At 46.2% G+C, this 18,778-nt stretch overlaps 1 protein-coding gene across 2 annotated transcripts in view; it reads right to left on the bottom strand.

Moving 5' to 3' along the window:
• Positions 1-18,778, bottom strand: part of TNIK (TRAF2 and NCK interacting kinase) — a 415,220-nt gene that overhangs the window by 80,229 nt on the left and 316,213 nt on the right. For both annotated transcript variants that reach the window (XM_027111864.1, XM_027111873.1), the window contains exon 12: positions 16,075-16,279. In XM_027111864.1, the coding sequence (XP_026967665.1) occupies positions 16,075-16,279 (205 nt within the window). The remainder of the gene's footprint in view (positions 1-16,074; positions 16,280-18,778) is intronic.

Below are 18,778 nucleotides of genomic sequence, written 5' to 3'. Positions count from 1 at the left end.
CTCCTTGAGGAAAAAATAGAATCAAGGCTTTTGAAGATTTAGCTGATTTTTATGTGAAGGATTTGTACATTTTCAACCCCCTTTCCAGGAATCGATACTGTTTTATAATTACAGGCCACTCAGGTCCCTGTGCAAGGTGTACATAGTGTTGACTGCAACTCAGGAGAGTCTGGGCTTCCCAAGAACTCTGCAGTTTCTGAAAAAGACACTCTAAAGTGACTAATAATTAATAATGATCTCATCTGGATCAGCTGCTGCTAAGGCATGGAGGCATCTGCCAGGGCCTTGGTTCCTGTGGTGAGGCTGGAAAAATAAATCACTTCCCCAACCTTGCGGAAGGCACCTCGCCAATTTCTAGCTGCTGTGCCTCAGTGTTAATCACCTTTCCAGGAAAATTGTTTGCTCTCTCTCCTCCTGGCTGTGGGACTGTTTGAGGGGACATATCAAAACATGTCAGAGAAAGACCAAGTCCCTGGCCTCAAGCAGACACCTTTACAAAGCTCTGATGACTCTTGCTAGAAGTAGCAATCTGAGACAAGGCCTGTGCTTGACCCCCACTGGACCCACCAGCCCCTCACGGGGGGCCTAGCACCTGGCAGGTGCAGAGATTTTGTTCAATTGAACCGAGTAAGAAACTGGCAGCAAAAGCAGACAATTCAGTACCATCCTAATTTTTTTTCGGCAGGGGGGTACATTTCCCTTCCTATCAGTGCTTATAGCATACCATGCCTTATGTTATGGTTATGTGAAATGTCTCATTTATTCTGCAATCTAGATCGTGGGCAGGGTCTCTGCTCTACTCTGGTTTTTACCTCTCACTATATCCCATAAAGGGCCTGATACCACTGATGTTTGTTGTTTTATATACTATAGATGGGGTAGCAAGAGAAAAGGAGAAAGGCTCACAGAACCTCAGACCACCCCTTCACCCTTTGATGCCCTCCCGGCCCAGAATATTCTTTTATGCTGAGCATAGACAAGGCTTGGAGTGTTTTTCTAAAAAGAGAGCCACCCACGATTGGCACTGGCATGGGATTTATTTTCTATCTTAGAGAAAGGCAGGAAAAGAAAATAAGGGAATAGGAGTCTAAGCTGGATGGAGTAGAAAAGGGAAGAAATAAAAATTTTTCTAGGGACTTCCCTGGCAGTCCAGTGGTTAGGACTCCAAGCTTCCAATGCAGGGGGCCCAGGTTCGATACCTGGTCGGGGAACTAAGATGCCATATGCCACGCAGAGTGGCCAAAAAAAAAAAAAAAAAAAAAAGCATAAAAAAAAAAAAAAAATAAGATAAAACTCACAGCGCAAATAATTCCGAAAGAACTTTCAAAAAAAATTTCTAAATGTCACTGAGTTACGCAGAAAGATGACAGTGGTTCTGTCAAAAAAGAATAGCTTAAACCAACTACTCTAAACTCTTAGCAGGAACTCCCCACTCCCCCGCCCCAAATATACTGAACTCCCTAGAAGTACATTTTCATCCACAACTTCTTGGAGCCATCTCCAAAAATTACAGCACATAAAACTAGACATTCAATAGGTTCTTACAAGTTTCTTAATTTTTTTTCTGGTTGGGGAATGACTGATAATACCTACTATGAAACTTTTCCAGGCTAAAATCATTGTTGCCTTGATCTATGGAATAGATCAAGGGGTCTTTTTGTCCCTTTGCCTTCTACTGGTGTTCCTAAAGAATGATTCTTTTAGGACAGTTTTTATCTTCCCCAGTGGGTGCTCCCCCCAGGCCACGGCCAGGTGAAGGCTGTGTGGCTGTACTTTCAAGTATGTTCATTTTAATGGAGGAAATAATCCTGTCCCCTTCAGCTCGTCAAGAGCGTATTATCTTAGCCCTTAACTATTCAAATTGCATTAAAGTTGTGACAAATAATACACATGGGTGTTCATCACAAAGGCCATGGAGTTGCTCCTTCTTTCCTTTTATTCCTTTAAATGTTCTTTTTGGATTAAGTTTAACCAGTAGAAAGATGTGTACTGCACCAGGGTGCTCTGGCCTCGTAGAAGTGACTTTGATGACCTGTTAGGACATGAATTGCATTTTACAGTATTATGAGAAGAGAGGAAAAAAGCTAAGAAGTGCTGAGTTTATCCATATAAATAACTCAGACGTTATTCCTAGCACTATTCAACCATTCCCAGGCGAGTGCACGGGGTTTTTTTGCGGTACGCGGGCCTCTCACTGTTGTGGCCTCTCCCATTGCGGAGCACAGGCTCCAGCACAGGCTCCAGCCGCACAGGCTCAGCGGCCATGGCTCATGGGCCCAGCCGCTCCGCGGCATGTGGGATCTTCCCGGACCGGGGCACGAACCCGCGTCCCCTGCATCGGCAGGCGGACTCTCAACCACTGCACCACCAGGGAAGCCCAAGTGCACGGGTTTTCAATGATCTCGGAAAGCTTGCCTGAGCAATGGGTCTACTCTAATCCGGACAACATGAATCTTGACCCATTCAAGTCTGCCTGTTTCCTTAGCTGCTAAGACTTTCAGAGTCAGACAGGGATCCACCTCTGACACCCAGACACCACGTTGTATAGGCGTTCTATGAACTGACCCTACCCTGGCTTCATCTTGCTTTCTCTTCAACTTTATTGTTCCTTTCTACTTTATTTTTCTTTTTTATTTTATTTTTAGTTTCTGCATTAATCTTTGTAAGCCACCTTAAAGCATCTTTTTGGAATGAAAAAAAGTCATAAAGAAGAGTATACACAGGCAAACAATAGCTTGGCCCTCCATGTCTTTTGAAACCTCAAAATCTCCTTTGGGAAGATCAAAATGGAGATAAACGAGAAACTGCAGACTTGTCATTTGGTTCTTTAAACTCACGAAGATGCCACCTCTGTGTCTGTCAGCTGAGCATGTGGTTAATGTCATTTTCCCAGAAGTGGGGAGCAATTTGCTCTGATGCTACCACACCCTCTCGTTGGAGAAGTGGTTAAACTGAACTACAGTAACATGTCTAGAACTGGCTGGGACCTACAGGGAAACTTAGCCCAATCTCCTATCTAATCTAAAACTCTGTACCATGGACCAGAGCAAATATGGCTAAGTACAGCTTACCCATCATTCTAAGGATACAGGATCTTTGGAAAAAAGCCCAGGGTTGTAATCTGTGTGTATGGTGTTCTTTTTCTGTTTTTGTTTGTTTGTTTGTTTGTTTTTTACCAAAAGAAGTATTTCATTCTATATTATTCTAATTGGAGCCTCACATTAGCCCTGTTGGGTGATGCAAATGTCATTTTCTTTATTTCCCTCATTTAGAGACTTTTAGGAAGGTTCAATTCCTTGTCAGTGGCCACATAACAAGTTGAGGGAAATCATGGAATGAATACAAGTCATCATAACAGGCACTGTCTATGTGTGCCAGGTATTTGCTGGGCTGGGTGACTTACATGTTTCAGTTCATTAAATTCCACAATGTGACTCTGAAGTTTATTGCTATCATTCCCATTTTACAGATAAGCAGATTGAAGCTCAGAGAAGTATACTGTTTCATGTCACACGGCTGGAAAATGGGGGAGCACTGTGTGCCCTACTGTCCCCCCAGTCCCTAGTACCTGGCAGAGTATTCTATCAATTGGAGAGGCACCCAATCCAGATAGGATACTCTGCTGCTTTTTTCGACTTGCTGAATGTTCAGGTTGAATTTGAGTTTGATTCTTACAACATTCTGGTAGATTTGGGGAAAACAAGGCTAGTTGCCTTTGTGTAAAGGTTCTGGGCCCTTCTATCTTTTACCCACATTGTGTTTCCTATTATACAGACTCAAAGGTAACATTCACATTTGAGAATTAATATCCCACAGCTGCAAAGTGACATATCACTGGGGGAGGGGAGTAGGTCTGAGAGGCCACAGGACCTGAGGGACAGAACACTGGATCAGAAATAGTAGGACTAGATTCCAGTCCTGCTCTGCCACCGATACAAACACTGCAGACCATACCGCACAGTCTCAATAAATATTGGTTTAGTGAATGAGTGAATGTTGTATGACCTTGAATGAGTCACCTTAACCCAAACCTTCAATGAGGGGGAAGATTAGGCGATCTTACAAGTCTGTTCATTCTCAGAGTCTAAGCAAGAATATGCTACATCGCAAAGCAAAAATCGACTAACAATTCAGAATGAGAAGGGAAGTGAAGCAGAATTCTGGCTTGCTCTTGGAGACCTCTGCTTCTTTTCATCCTGGGTGACTTCCTGGAAGTGGTGAGAGGAGACCCCACTGACTGTGGAAGACCAGAGTGGGCCTCCAGAGGACGGCACAGCAGCCAGTGCAGGATTAAGTCAGGCTCCTTGGGAAGTATCTCAAACCTTCCCCTTGACACAGGGGCTCTCTCTGTTCAAAGACATTCAAAATGAAAGGCCCCAGCGTGGTCTCTCGAATCGACCGCACAGCACACATGCCCCCTCACTTAAATAGGACTGTTCTGTATAAGCTTTGCAGGAGCTATACTTGTGACAAGAGGCATTCAAGCTTCTGGGTACCCCATTTGCCCATTTTAACATCTGTGAACGTTTCAGCTTTGGACAGACCATTGCATACCACCCACTGCAGGGCAAGGGTATGTTTCCTTGCAACTAACACTGGGATTCCAAGCCTTTTTTCTTATAGGGAGGACGAGAATGAGAATGATGGTTAAGCAGTCTGGCACCTCTGAATTCACTACAAAGTAATCAGAATCACAAAAATGAATAATAATTATTCCTGATAAGAACAAACAGCTGGGTAGTGCCTACTATGATGCCAGGCGCTGTCCTAAGCCCTTCGCTCATAGTAACTCATTTAGTTCTTATCACAACCCTTCAGGCATGTACTGCCATCATTATCCCTTGACAGATAAGGAAACCGAGGCGCACACAGGCCAATATCTTGCCCAAGTTCACTCAGTTGGTAAGTGCAAAGCCAGAACGAGACTCTGCATCTGGCTCTTGCCATGCTGCCTCTGTGGATTTGAAAGACATCTATGGTTGAGACGTCTATATATACAAAGTGAAGGATGTTTTATTAATGCTTTTTCAAGTGGCCATTTCCCCCTCTACCTTCACTTTGTTACCTGTCTTTTCCTCTCAGAGACAGTAATCAGAGAACCACTGAGAAAACTAGACCAGCTAGATATACCTCATTCTTTTCTTTTTACACGTACTTTACACTATTAAAGATAAACCATCCAGAGGCAAGAGGGAAGAGAGATGGGAACATATGTATATGTATACCGATTCACTTCGTTATACAGCAGAAATTAACACACCATTGTAAAGCAATTATAGTCCAATAAAGATGTTAAAAAAACAAATGAGCTGGAACTGTAAATAACAAGAAAAAAAAAAAAAGATTAAACCACCTGTTCAGAGCTTTCCTAGAAAATTAACAGCTTAAATGAGACTCTTCTTTTGAGCTCCCTAGCCAACTTTTGATCACTAGGCAGCCCCAAGGCTAAGCCCTGTCTGGGTACATGCGGGCCAAGCTGGTCTTTATGCAGGTAGTACGGGGAAAGAACGTTGTCAACAGGCTGAGCTGCGAGGAGGCTTCATGAAGAATTCTGGTCCTGCCTCTGCTTTGGGTGCTAGTCAGTGTACTTATGAGCTTATCTCTGAGCTGCAGTTTCCCTGGGGAAAATGGTTGGTTTTCCTGGGTATCATATAGAGGAGCAAGATGGCCCAATGGACATCCTGAGCACCTATGACTCTGTAGGTTAGTGTAAAAGTCAAGTGCAGATGTAACTCTCAAATGCCTTCTGCCATCGTTCTGAAGACTTAATATGAGACTTGCACATTGAGTCCTATGAAAACAAGCCCATTATCAACCAGTTTATTAATACAATGTCTACAGCGAGGGCCACTCCCACACATCTGGGATGATGGTGAAGATGCTAAATTACATCATATATAGCAAGGTTGCAGGAACTGGTGACATCTGGGCGAGAACACTATCATTGCCTTCAGCCATTTCTGGGGCTTAGGTGGAAGGCATTTTAGTTTTGTTTGGTATAATCTGTATTAATGCAGGGATAGCACAAGGACTTGAATCAATAACAGGATACATTTTCTAACAGTAGGAGTTGTTCAAAAATAGAATAGGCTGCCTCAAGCCTCTAAAAGTATAAGCAGAGATAATATGTTAAACAGGTTAAATGTCTGTGAGGAGTATTGTCAAAGGGATTCTTGCTTTGAGAGAAGAACTGGCTTAGACCACTTTTGAGGTCTCTTATGTTCCTCAACCTCTAGGATTCCATGAAGCCGCTCATTGACTGAAGAAAACAAGAGTGAAATAAAAACAATTCAATTTAAATGTCATGCGAAATAGTACTTTCTGTGAAACTATTTTGTTATCGTAGTTCTATGGTTGGGAACAGCTAAGAATAATGATGGTGTAACGTAAGAGATGCAGACTGGTTGTAATAAAAGAGATTACATGAAGACCCCGGACAACTGAAGGCAGTCGTAATGCCCATTCCTCACTGTCACTTAAAAGCAACCCCTGTCATCCACCTAAGCTGCCCTAGATACACCCAGGGCCAGAAACTTCCTAATGCTGATTTTTTTTTTTTTCTTCCAGTATGAAATGCTATAAATATAAAATACTAGTATATCCTTCCCAGTCCTTGAAAGTGTAGAAAGGGGTCTGAGCAAAAGGATTTCAAATATCAGTAGCATTTTAGGCTGCAGTACAGGCATTTCAGCCCAACCTCCTCACCTGGGCAGGAAGCCCCTCCCATCACAGGACCCAGGTGACCAAGCGGACAAAGCCAGACTCCTGCAAGCATGGCAGGTAAGTTAGAACAGGGAACCTTTCTGGGATCCACTGGGAAGCAGGGTTCCATACATCCATGCAAACCACACGACCTCTTGAAGCACGTGTGTGAATTACATGCGTGCCCGATGCGGACCTCGTCAGAGGCCATGGGCAGGCCCTGCCCTGGACAGTAGAAGCATCCACTTTGCCAGCCTGGCTCCCATCTGTTTCATAATTTCTGTTCAGTTATTGAAATAACAGAGCAAAAGCCCAGCTAGCACAGGGAGATCAGCTCGGTGCTTTGTGACCACCTGGAGGGGTGGGAAAGGGAGGGTGGGAGGGAGACGCCAGAGGGAGGGGATATGGGGATATAGGTATACATATAGCTGATTCACTTTGTTATAAAGCTGAAACTAACACACCATTGTAAAGCCATTATACGCCAATAAAGATGTTATTAAAAAAAAAAAAAAAGCCCAGCTAGTAAGCGTTCAATCTTGGTGCCAATGCTAACAGCATCCGGGAAGAAAGAGCTGCTGTGCCCCCGACCAGCGGATGCCGCTCGCAGGACTCATTAGGATGCCTACAGTTAATGATTAAGTGAATTAAAGGCCGCTTCTCAGCAGTGCCAGCGAATTAACACTCCAGGCCCTGAAATGGGAGAGTTATTCTTGTGCACGGTGTTTTCTTCCAGCTGAGCGCCTGGGAGGGTGGCCTGTGCGTGGGAACGCAGCATTCCCGTCTCCTGCCTGCTCAGGCCGCAGTCAGCTGTGAACCCTCACCCGGAAAAGAAAGGACTATGGGCGGCCACAGCGGGCGGATGATGGGAAAGAAAGCTGTTCCTCTTATGGGCAACTCTTTTCTTGATTATTCAGGTACTTAGTGCCAGCTACTATTCTAAGTGCTTTGTTTGTAGAAACATTTAATCCTGGAAACTGTTTCTCTCCCATTTTATACATGAGCAAACGGAGGCACAGAGAAGTCATGTCTTGCCCAAGATCACAAAGGCAGTACGTGGCAGAGCCGGGATTCAAACCTAGGCAATCTCTTACTCTACCCTTGACTGTCTTGTTTCTACCTTCCTGGAGAAAGGGTCACTCCCAAGGTGCTGTGTCCCAGGTGCCCAGAAGCTTACTCTTCAGGCATCCCAAGAGCTCTACCTTCTTAGGGGTTTTGTTTAGATGCTGGTAGGAGGTGAGACTCGACGCAGCCACTGGTGGCGACAATGGGATCATAATTACACAGTGTGGGAAGTGACAACAAGAAATACTGATGAGAGCATCCGTCCAAAAGCAGAGTTTCCCCAGGGGAGGGTCCTCTGAGGCTTGGCTGGGAGGAGGAGACCTTCCACGGTGGCAGCTGATCCTCTAAGATGAGGTGCATCCAGAAGGATGAAGAATGGGCTGCCTCCTTGTGCTAGAAGGCCAGGACTGCTAGCTATGCTGACAGCAGATGCAGACCCCAGCAAGACAAGAGCAAGAGGGCTCTCAGAGAAGAGCTCTCAAAAAGGGATGGAAAAGTAAACAGGGAAGATACCTTAGAGAATGAAGGAGGACAGGCAATGGGAGATGCCATCTATTCAGAAAACCCTTAAAATGAAACAAAAAACCTAACTAACAACGTTGAAACCACCGGTTACAAAATAACAATAAAATATTCACCCACCAATGAGTCTGTTCTTCTGTCAGGCACTGTGCCAAGCCTTCTGTACCTATGACTACATTTACCCTATAACAATTCTGTCAAGTAAACAGTATCTTGATCGTGTATATGAGGAAGCTGAGGGTCAGAGAGGGCAAGTAATTTGCCCTAGGTCACGTAGCTAGGATTAAGCCTTGGTCTCCACAGCTTCAAAGCCGGTGTGCTTTGCCCCTACACTAATCTGCTAGCCAGCCACTTAAAAACTGGATATATTTTTTTCTCTTGATGACATAACCAAATCCCTACCAATATTATAAAAAAATATTCTTCCCAAGGTATGAATAAAAGTTTACCTGTTGGTACACTTATTTTAATAAATTCAAGAAGGTTTTACTGCCGCATGTAAAAGAGTAAACTTTTGGAAATTATACCTCGGACTTCAGCCAAAGGTACCCACGCCAACAATACTAACAACTAATATTTACTGAGTGTGTTCTAAGTGTTGCTGCTATTCTAAGGCTTTCTATGAATTGACTCATTTAATCCTTACAATAGCCCTGGGAGGTAAATGCTACTGTAATTTCTAGTTTTACAGACGAGGAAACTGAGGCACAGGAAAGTTAAAGAACTTACATCTAATAAGGAAGATAACGTCAGCCAAAATACTACTCTCAGCAGAATTTCCCCAAAGGCTCTGTTGCTCACTGACTCTTCTGCAGTTTCCCCTTGATCTCCCTTTTCCCCTTTCTGGTCTGAAAGCACCTGGGAGAAACTACTGAGGTCCCAAAGAGTAACCATACCCACCAGTGGCTTTTCTGCATTTGGGCTCCAGCTGCCACAGCTTCTGTGAAACTGGCCTGGTCACCCTGAGTGAAAGTGAATACTGAGAAGTGATGGGAGCAAAGCTGACCACAGTGGATGAGCATGTAAGTATGAAAAGTTCTCCAAATGGAAGCACAAGTGGTGCCTATTAGTCACATTTAACCTGGATTTGACAAGTCAGTTGAAAGCGAGATCTGTCTAGCTCTTGGCGGTTGACAAAGCCAGGTCTTTTAGATCCATTTTCCTGGTTAATCCTCAGAACAACTTTGGTGGTGGGAACAAGCTTTCTTAGAAGCCTCTTCGTAGAGCTTAGGAAGTGGGGCTCTGGGGAGACTTAGGGAGCCGCCCAGGCAGGCAGGTGGTACACGGTGGCCCTCAGATCTAGACCTTCTGATTTCCCGAGCAGGCTGCTTCCTTCTCTCCAAAGCAGAGACGAAATGGATACATTTCTAGAGATTACTACACTAAAACTACCTTTCAAATGTCTTCTTTGTCACTGAAACAATGGGCTGCTGTTGGCTTACTCCTCTGAGCAGTGTTCTGCAGAGCTGGTCCTGTAACTCCATCGTCCGCTTGAACATGCAGTTTTCTCTGCAACAACATTCAACTCTCCTACATCCTTATTAGTCTCCTCTGCTTGCTTCTCCTCCCCTATTCTAGTTCTCAGAGAGTCTAGTTCCTAGACTCTCCTCCTCTCGATGTCTACTTCCATGACCATAAACCAATACTTCCCATTTTTCTTCCCATTGTCAACCCCTCTTCTCTGGCTCTAACTATATAATCCAACTGCATCCGTGGCATCACCACTGGCTGCCTCATAGGCAGCTTTAACTCACTACATTCCAAACTGATCTTATCCGACTGCTCCCAAACCTGGCCCTCCACCTGGACGCTCCAGCCTAACATTGAAGAACCTTCTGTGACCACCTGCGCTCCTTCATGGAAGACATCTGATCAACCACCGCATCCTGCATGTGCTATAGGCTCCATCTCTCTCAAATGTGCCCACTTTCCTCAATCCCCACCCAACCACCATCCACCTAAAGCCCCACCCTCTGTGGCCTGGGCTAACTGGTCCCTCCTATCCACTCTTGCTTCCTTCCAACCACTTTCCCTGCAGCCCAAGTTTCATTTCAAAAACGCAGATCTGACAGAAAGACTAATATCATATGATATCGCTTATATGTAGAATCTAAAGAAAAGGGCACAAATGAACTTATTTACAAAACAAAAATAGAGTCATGGATGTAAAAAACAAACTATGGTTACCAAGGGATGGGGGGGGAAGGATAAAATGGGAGATTGGGATTGACATATACACACTACTGTATATAAAATAGACAACTAATAAGAACCTGCTGTATAGCACAGGGAACTCTATTCAATACTCTGTAATGGCCTATATGGGAAAAGAATCTAAAAAAAAAAAGAGTGGAAATGTGTATATGTATAACTGATTCACTTTGCTGTACACCTGAAACTAACACAACATTGTAAATCAACTATACTCCAATACAGAGTAAGAAAAAAAGGATCACATTAAAAAAAACAAAAAACAACAACAAAAAAACCAGCAGATCTGATCATATCCCCTTGGTTGAAACATATCAATGCCTTCCCACTATTCTTAGAACAAAATATGAAATTCCTTAACCAGGCTTACGAAGACCAGCCTTGGCTTCCCTGCCTAGCACGCCCGCGTGCCCCTCACTGCCTTCAGGTGAACGCTGACCAACAGGCCTCCACACCCGCCTAGGCTCCCACCCCCGTGGTCTGCTCCCCTAGTGCGCCATTCTTTTCCACCACAGCAGTCTGGCAATGATGGTGAAAATGGTTATTTGGGTGATTATTTGCTGAATGCCTGTCTCCCTCACAGATCTCATCTTCACAAGGGCAGACCATTCCCAGGGTCCAGCATGGCTGTCCGCAGAGTGGAGCTATGCATGCACTAAATTTGTCAAGTGACTGCCGGTAGGAATAGGACAAAAGTTTTAATTCTACCATACACTTAAACAAACACTTGATCCCAATGTCCTTAAAAGCCCCAGTCACTCACAATAAAAAGCTAGAGGCTTATAGGGAATTTTAGACTCCAGGCTCTCATTTTGTACATCCGTGCTCAACTACGACTGGCCAGAAAGATACTGGTGGTATTTAACTTTTTTTTTTTTCTGGTGATAGAACCAAAGCGGTATAATATCTTTCAGCTAGAGCTGGTTGTTTTTACAACTGGATGATGTTATGATCGCCTTGAGGCACCAAATGAGATCTCAGTGGCTTAAAGAACTGAATACAATTCTCCGAAGAGTAAAACTTGCTACCATGGAGCAGGTTCGTACTCCTGGGGTCAATGCGATTCATTTCTGTGACTCAAAGATACACTCCCCACAATGAAGGTATAGAAAGAAGGCTCTCAGCTAGTTGAAAAATATATATAGTAATTACTAACATCATTTCAAAACTCTTGAGCAGAATCAAGCATCACCACCAATCTTCTGCCCAAGGTTGGTCTGAAAAGATGACCAGAGTAGGTGCCCCAGCACCTCAGGGTCCTGATTCCTGGACCCTAACTCTGTGATGGAGAGTAAAACAAGTTGTGCATTGACTAGGCCAAGTGCCAGAAACTTCTACTGAACTGAATAAAAATAGAAGAAGCCCTCTATGTACTTCTTCTCACTATTGATGGACTTATTCATCTTAGCTGGGTTTAATCCGATTCTTGGAACTTAGTTATAAATTGTACTTTATCATTGGTCAAAAGCGGTGTCGTGTACCTACCAGTTAATTGGCCTGAAGCCACGTCCTTTTCATGAAACTGGTAAATGACTACATTCAGTGTACAAAGTCCTAAGAATATACAGATCCTGGTTTAGAACCTAGCCAAAACCACGTGGTTGCCTATAAATAGCAAAGGGCAGACAGGGATTCCTTAGAAACTCTGGTCGGGGGTGACATCTGAGATCACTGAGGAAGTCAGAGGCTACAACCTACACAGCCTTGGGTCACCAAAGGGGTGTCTGAAGGGCCTTTATTTGGAAAAGGGAATGTATTTCCCAGGATGCCTACACAAGGTCACCTGGCTCACAATGAAGCGAAGTTCACAAGCCTAACTACCAGCTTTAACTGTTCCTACGTGACAATGTAGTGCAAGTTCCTACTCAGCATCAGAAACAGAAGTGGTCACCACAGGCCAGGGCAGCAGACGTGGATGGGATCCAGCAGGACCGGAGGCGGGAGAGGAATGCCGGGCGGCGGGGACAGTCATTACTTAGGGGTTCAGAACTTACAGTCATCTGAGTATTCAGTATTTCTTTTTTTCTGTATTGCGCAATAGAAGCAAGATAAAGGATCAAAAGATAAAGTGGATAAAATCTCTTGATGCCCTGTGGTCACAAGCATTCCTGCTTCTGGTGAGAAGCTAGGGCGCAAGCACATGGATGCCTAGAGCAAAGTGTCTCCATGCACGCCTTCTGTGCCCGTGGGCTGGGGACATAGAGGGTGTGCCCCACTAGATGCCTGTGCCCCACTGAGCCTGAAAACATCCCAGATAGAGGCTCCAGAAAGTGCAGCCAAAGAACAGACACGAGGAGGCCTTGGCAGGAGCTCTGACTGGGAGCCTGAGAGCCAGAATCCAGCTCAAAGATGAGCCCCCCCTGAGTGCCGCTTCTTTGACCTTGCTCAGAAATCCTTAAATTCTCAGTGTAAGAGACCACAGAAGCAGAGGCCAGGTGAAGACTATGGAAAAGCACACTGACTCTGGCTTGCCGGGGGAGAGGCAGGACAGATGCAGCGACTGGCTGGGCTCTGGAGTCCAACCTGCTGGGTTTGAAACCTCGTTTTGTCTCAAGCTGTGTGACCGTTAGCAAGTTGTGAACCTCTCTGAGACTCAGCTGCTTTACCTTTAGACTGGGGGTTCTTGTGAGGATTAAATGAGACAATTCACATGAAGTACTGAACAGAGTACCTGTCTTATGGTTAAGTGCTTCCTAACTGTTAGAAATTGTTATTCAAGCAACTTGATGAAAAAAAAAACATATAATGTTTAAATAGATCAAACCAGGTACAAGAGGAAGAAAATCTAAAAAAAGAAAACCAAAACAATACAATGTATCCTCTGAAAAGACTGTACCAACTGAGGATCTAGGTTCAAAGGCCAAGAGTTCTTGTGTTAAAATTAAAAAAAAAAAAAAGAAAGAAAAAATAGAAGGAAATTCATATAAGAGTGTGCTTGTGTGTCTGTGTACACGTGTTTGCATTCTCTGGTATGTTAAACATTTTATGGGATGACAAGGGGATTTTCTAGGGTTACTCGGTAAATGCTTTTTTTTTTTTTGTGGTGCGCGGGTCTCTCACTGTTGTGGCCTCTCCCGTTGAGGAGCACAGGCTCCGGATGCGCAGGCTCAGCGGCCATGGCTCACGGGCCCAGCCGCTCTGCGGCATGTGGGATCTTCCCGGACCGGGGCACAAACCCGTGTCCCCTGCATCGGCAGGCGGACTCTCAACCACTGCGCCACCAGGGAAGCCCTCGGTAAATGCTTTTAGCCTGAAACTAAGTGTAGCAAATCACCAGGCAAGGAGCTCATTAGCCAGACAGGGGAAAGGCAAATGGTCCAGATTTCCAGGGCATGATGCTCCAGTGAGGCGAGGGCCTCGGGAAATGCTCTTGGAAGGAATAAACCACAAATCAGGAAAGCAGCAGGAAAGGCAGGGTTGGGGGGCAGAGCCTGAGAGGGTCCTGGCTGCGGAGAGAGGCTTGATCAGAAGTTAAAAGGAGTAAGCCTTGGATCCAGACAGCAGAGGCCATGGTCCTCAGGAGACCCGAGAGACTGAAGGAAACGGTGCAGCGCTGGGCTGGGGGCCAGTCCAAGAGGCTGCAGCCGGCCTGGGTGGGCGGGAGGAAACGACACCGAGGCACAGCTGCAAGGACCTGTCTGAGAATCTCAATTCGTGCCCAGGAGAGTAACCGGAGGTGAGGCAGGCACCTCCACTCCTACACTTTGTACTTTACTTCTGAGAGCTGGCTAATTACCACCCACCTCCCTTCACCCTGCCTTTGCCTGAGCCTTTGAAGGCTTCTGCCCCCTCAGCACTACAATGCCTCCGTCTACTATAGTGTAATTCTGAGAATACAGGATGGTAGGTGACCTTCAAACCTTTTATGGGCTGAGCATTCGTCCCTCCGACAACATCCTAGACTGACTTACTTAGATTGGAAAGTCCTTCATTTGCCTACTGCTGTTTGCAGATGCTTATAAGGTTCAGTTCTGAGGATCACAGTTCACGGCTCTGATTACATATCTACCCTTAGTGCATCAGGGCCCACATGGCCCTTGGGAGAAGGGAGACCTGGGTGTGAATCCTGGCTTTGTACGTACTGGCTCTGTGACGTGGGACCAATTTCTTCCCCTCTCTGAACCTCAGTTTCCTCTTTGTTAAATGGAGATATGCACACTTTGCGCGAGAGATCATGGATATACACAACTCCACGATAGCGGTGACATCCTGGGTGTAAGCAAAGCACCTCACCCGGTATTTGGCACACAGAAGTCACTCAGGAATTGTAACTGCTGGGTATGACTGCTGCCGGTCTGCATACTAATACTCTAGGGACATAATGAGGTTGATGGGATTTATTGCAAACAGGAACGGAAGCCCTCACTGATCCAGGAAGGCTGGACCTGGATGTACGACTTAAAAAGCAAGCCGCTCCTGGAGTCTGCAATTCACCACCCTCTAACTGCAGTGGCCACCTGACAGAGCAAATGAATTGCTGTAAACCGTTAATGAGGGGCAAGATGGTGTTTGGGAGAACTGTAAAATTACTCCCCCATTACCATGCCGTTAGTGAAGCTTTCATCTGCCATCCAACTTCCCCAACAGCTATGGTCTCTCAGTTTCCTAATTGTCTAGAGGTTTTGATTTATCTGGCAGAGGAAGGAGGCCCTGGACCAAAGTTCTGGGAAAGAGGCTTTAATAAACGTCCGTAAGACCACACGGGTGAGAGCCTGGCCCAGGGTAAGCCATGCAGGAAAGTGTGGCTGGCACTATGGGTTCCCACACAGAGGACAGCACACCTATTGGTGAAGGCAAGTCTTGCCCACTAGCTACGGGACAGGCCCTGGGTACCAAGGCGTGCGTGGAAGGACTCGGGAAATGCTTTCTTCAGTGTTCAGAGGAGTAACAAAGGAGGAGCAATAGGCAGGCCCTGCTTTTCCACATTTGACGTCTCGCTTCTCTGCCTACTCACTGTGGTCTAGTCAACACCTATACTTCACCTCTTGGTCACTGACTCATTCACTTGTATATTATTAGTTCATTCATTCCACAAATATTTAGGAGGTGCCTACTGTGTGATGGTCACTGTTTTAGACACTAATGTCTAGATACACGATGTAGAGATACATAGGGATAAAAGAATCTTCCATCCTCGGGGAGCTTACATTCTAGTGCGGAGAGACAGATATACGAAAGTACATGAAGTACACACGTGTGAAGGTGATAAGAGCTATATAAAAACAATTAAGCAGGGAAGAGCGACAGGACATGATGTAGAGAGGGGCTGTGATTTTAAGTGAGGGGGTCAAGGAAGCCTCACTAAGAAGGTGATACCTGAGCAAGACTTGAAGGGGCTGCAGCCTTCACCTGCTTTCCTGATGTGACCACGCCAAGGTCACACCACCCCCAGCAAGGGAAGTCCCCCGCCTGTAAGAGTGCCTGGCTGCAGCCTCCTTTGCAGTTCAGCTGTGTGCGCTCCAAGCAGGCTAAGGCCTCGACCTCACGGGCGGGACCCCGGGCCACGGCGGACACCCAGGAAGGGGGCCGCAGCCACAAGGGGCGGGTCACAGAGGCGGCCGAGCGGGTCCTCACCTCCTCCAGCCGCCGGCGCTGCTCTTTCTGCTCCTCGATGCGCTTCTGGCGCTCCGCCAGCAGCTGCCGCTTGTGCTCCTCGTTCTCCCGCTGCTGCTGCTCCAGCTGCTGCCGCCGCAGGGCCTCAGACCGCTCCTTGTTGGCCAGCTGGAGCCTCAGAAAGTCCCGCCGCAGCGTCGACTCGCCGGGCAGGTTCAGAATGGAGCTGCGCGGCAGGAGAGACAGATCAGGCTCCCGCTCAGGGCGGGGCCCTCGCTACCGGGGGTCCCGGCGGAGGCGAGCCAGGCGGGTACCTCACCCACCTGCGGGGAAAGAGGCCACATGCTCAAGCACGGGCTCTCAGACCCTCCGTTAATTCCACTGCTCACCCCGCAAAAGAAACAGAGTCCACGTAACAGACGCGCGTCCAGCCTCGCCTTCAGTGTGACTACTGCATGCCTATGCCGCTCGATCGCCGCAGAGATGTCACATGCCTGAAGCCATCACCTCTCTCCCGGACCGTCCACACCACTCCCTCGCCCTCTATTTCTAAAGGCTGTAGTGAGTACGCAAGCCCTGAGCCCCAGGCCAGCTTATTTTCACTTTTAAGAAAGGCAAGAGCTAAGCCAGCGAATAAAAATGAATAATCTGGAGCGGTGAGCGAGCTTGCTCTATCTACTTGGATGGGTACATCGTCTTCACCCGCATCACCTCCTTGAACAGCACAAAGCTACAGACTCCTTGGTTCTGCAGCCCAGCAAGGAGGAGGGACATGGTTCCTACTTACTCATACAGACCTAGCCCTTTTAATCTTTCTGGCAGCTTCCCCTTGAAATAAATCCATTAAATAATTACTGAGTACCTACTATGCGGCAGGCACTATAATAGGCTCTAGTGGATACAGCAGTAGCTAAACAAATTCTCCCTCTAGTTATTTTCTTGTGGGGAAGAGAGACAGGCAAATAATTAGACAGGCAGACAAAGTATTACAAATAACATAATTTCAGATATTAATAGGCTCTATAGAAGACGAAAAAGTGTAAGAGTTTAAAACGGACAGTGGCAAGGCACTGGGGCTAGGATGAGGGTTCTGCTTGAGATGGGGTGATCGGGGAAGACCTCTCCCAGAAGCTGATAGTGGAGATAGGCCCCAAATGATGCAGAGTCCGTCACACGAGGAGGTAGGGGAAGAACCTTTCAAGCAGAAGGAAAAGCAAGTTTAGAGGCTTGTCGTGGCAACAGGGGTGGCCTCTTTGAGGGTCTGAAGCCCAGGCAGTCTTCCCAGAGCAGAGCAAATGAGAGGGAGAGGGGTACAAGAGGAAGTCAGAGACAGAGCAGAGGGTAAAAGCATGAGGCTGGGGAAGCCACACGTGGAAAGCTTGTTAACAGGAGAGTAACACGATCAGCTTTGTTTAGCAGCTGAATAAATGATGTTCTGCAGTGGGTACAAGGGCAAGCAGGGTCACCAGTTGGGCTGCTACTACAGTGGCTCTGGGGCAGAGACTAACCAGGTCGGGGAGGTGGGGATGGAGGCGGCATCTGGGGAGAGAGTCAATGAAACCTGTTGATGGATCTAATGTGTGGAGTGAGGGATGACTTGCAGGTTTTTTCTTGGCGTCTGGGCTGTGGCGGTGACGCAAACCGGGATGGGGAATGAAAGGGGAGGAGCAGGTTTGGTGGTTGACAAGGGGATCATTCTGTCTTGGAGAGTGGGTAGCGTGCTATGTGAGATACTGCCATAAAATGACATCAAAAGGCGTGGTTCATAGACAGTGCTTGGATTCTACTAATACGCCTCCTTTAAAACCAACAGCCTTTGTGTAGAACCTTAAACAACCCCCCAAAGGAGGGGCTTATCTACTCAGGCCACATGGTCTGTGCAAAGGTGGTGGGGCTTAGGGAACCCAGCTTCCCATGCACATGAGGACGATCCATTAATATTAACTGATGTTGAATCAATGTCAGGCGACCCGAGATGTATTACTGACTGAATCATTAACTCCGTGTGTAAGCCGATTGCTACTGTTGGGCTGTTACCTCATTTCTATAATGAGATAACCACTATCCCTTTCTATTTTACAGGATTTCATGAAAATTAATTAGATGTGTCCAGAAAACAGGACTTGGAACATAATCTTCTATGTGATATAAAGACATGTGACAATTATAGAAATGTGAAGAGATGGCTAGGTCATCCACTCAGTGACTCCAAACATGCGGTTTAGCAAGTGTTAGTTAAGGTGAGGTTCTCAGCTCCGTGGAGAGTGATCAGAAGGGCTGACATGTCTGTCTGGGTGAGCTTTGGAAAAATAGCGTACGACTCTGAAAACAAGGCATTTGGTCCTTTGCTTTACAAGAATGTTCATTTTCCACGTCACTACTTGGCAGTCACCATATTTATGCAGCTAAATGAGGGGAAGAAAACATATTAAGTGTCCAGATAGAAGGAAAGACTTCTCTTTCAGTCTTTGACCTTGAAAATTCCCGTAACAGGTGAAGAGAGAAAAACTGATGGCCCTGTAACCTCAATCCCATCCTCTTCCAGTAGTTTTAGCAATAATCCAGCTTGGCAGGTCTGAAATAGCTCAGAAAAAGGAGTGCACTAGCTTGTTCTAGCAGCAGTGGCTGAACTGGCCCCTTCCCTGGTTCAGAAGCTCTGCCTCAGTCATGCAAGAACTGCTCCTTATTGAGTACTGGGTCCCTTCCTTGGATGGCTAGAGGATGG

This window comes from Aethalodelphis obliquidens, unplaced genomic scaffold (assembly GCF_003676395.1).
Source record: "Aethalodelphis obliquidens isolate GAN/ISIS:26980383/991018 unplaced genomic scaffold, ASM367639v1 scaffold1, whole genome shotgun sequence".
In the NCBI taxonomy this organism is placed as follows: domain Eukaryota; kingdom Metazoa; phylum Chordata; class Mammalia; order Artiodactyla; family Delphinidae; genus Aethalodelphis; species Aethalodelphis obliquidens.
Note: the sequence above shows the minus strand (reverse complement) of the source record. Positions and strands in the feature narration are given on the sequence as shown.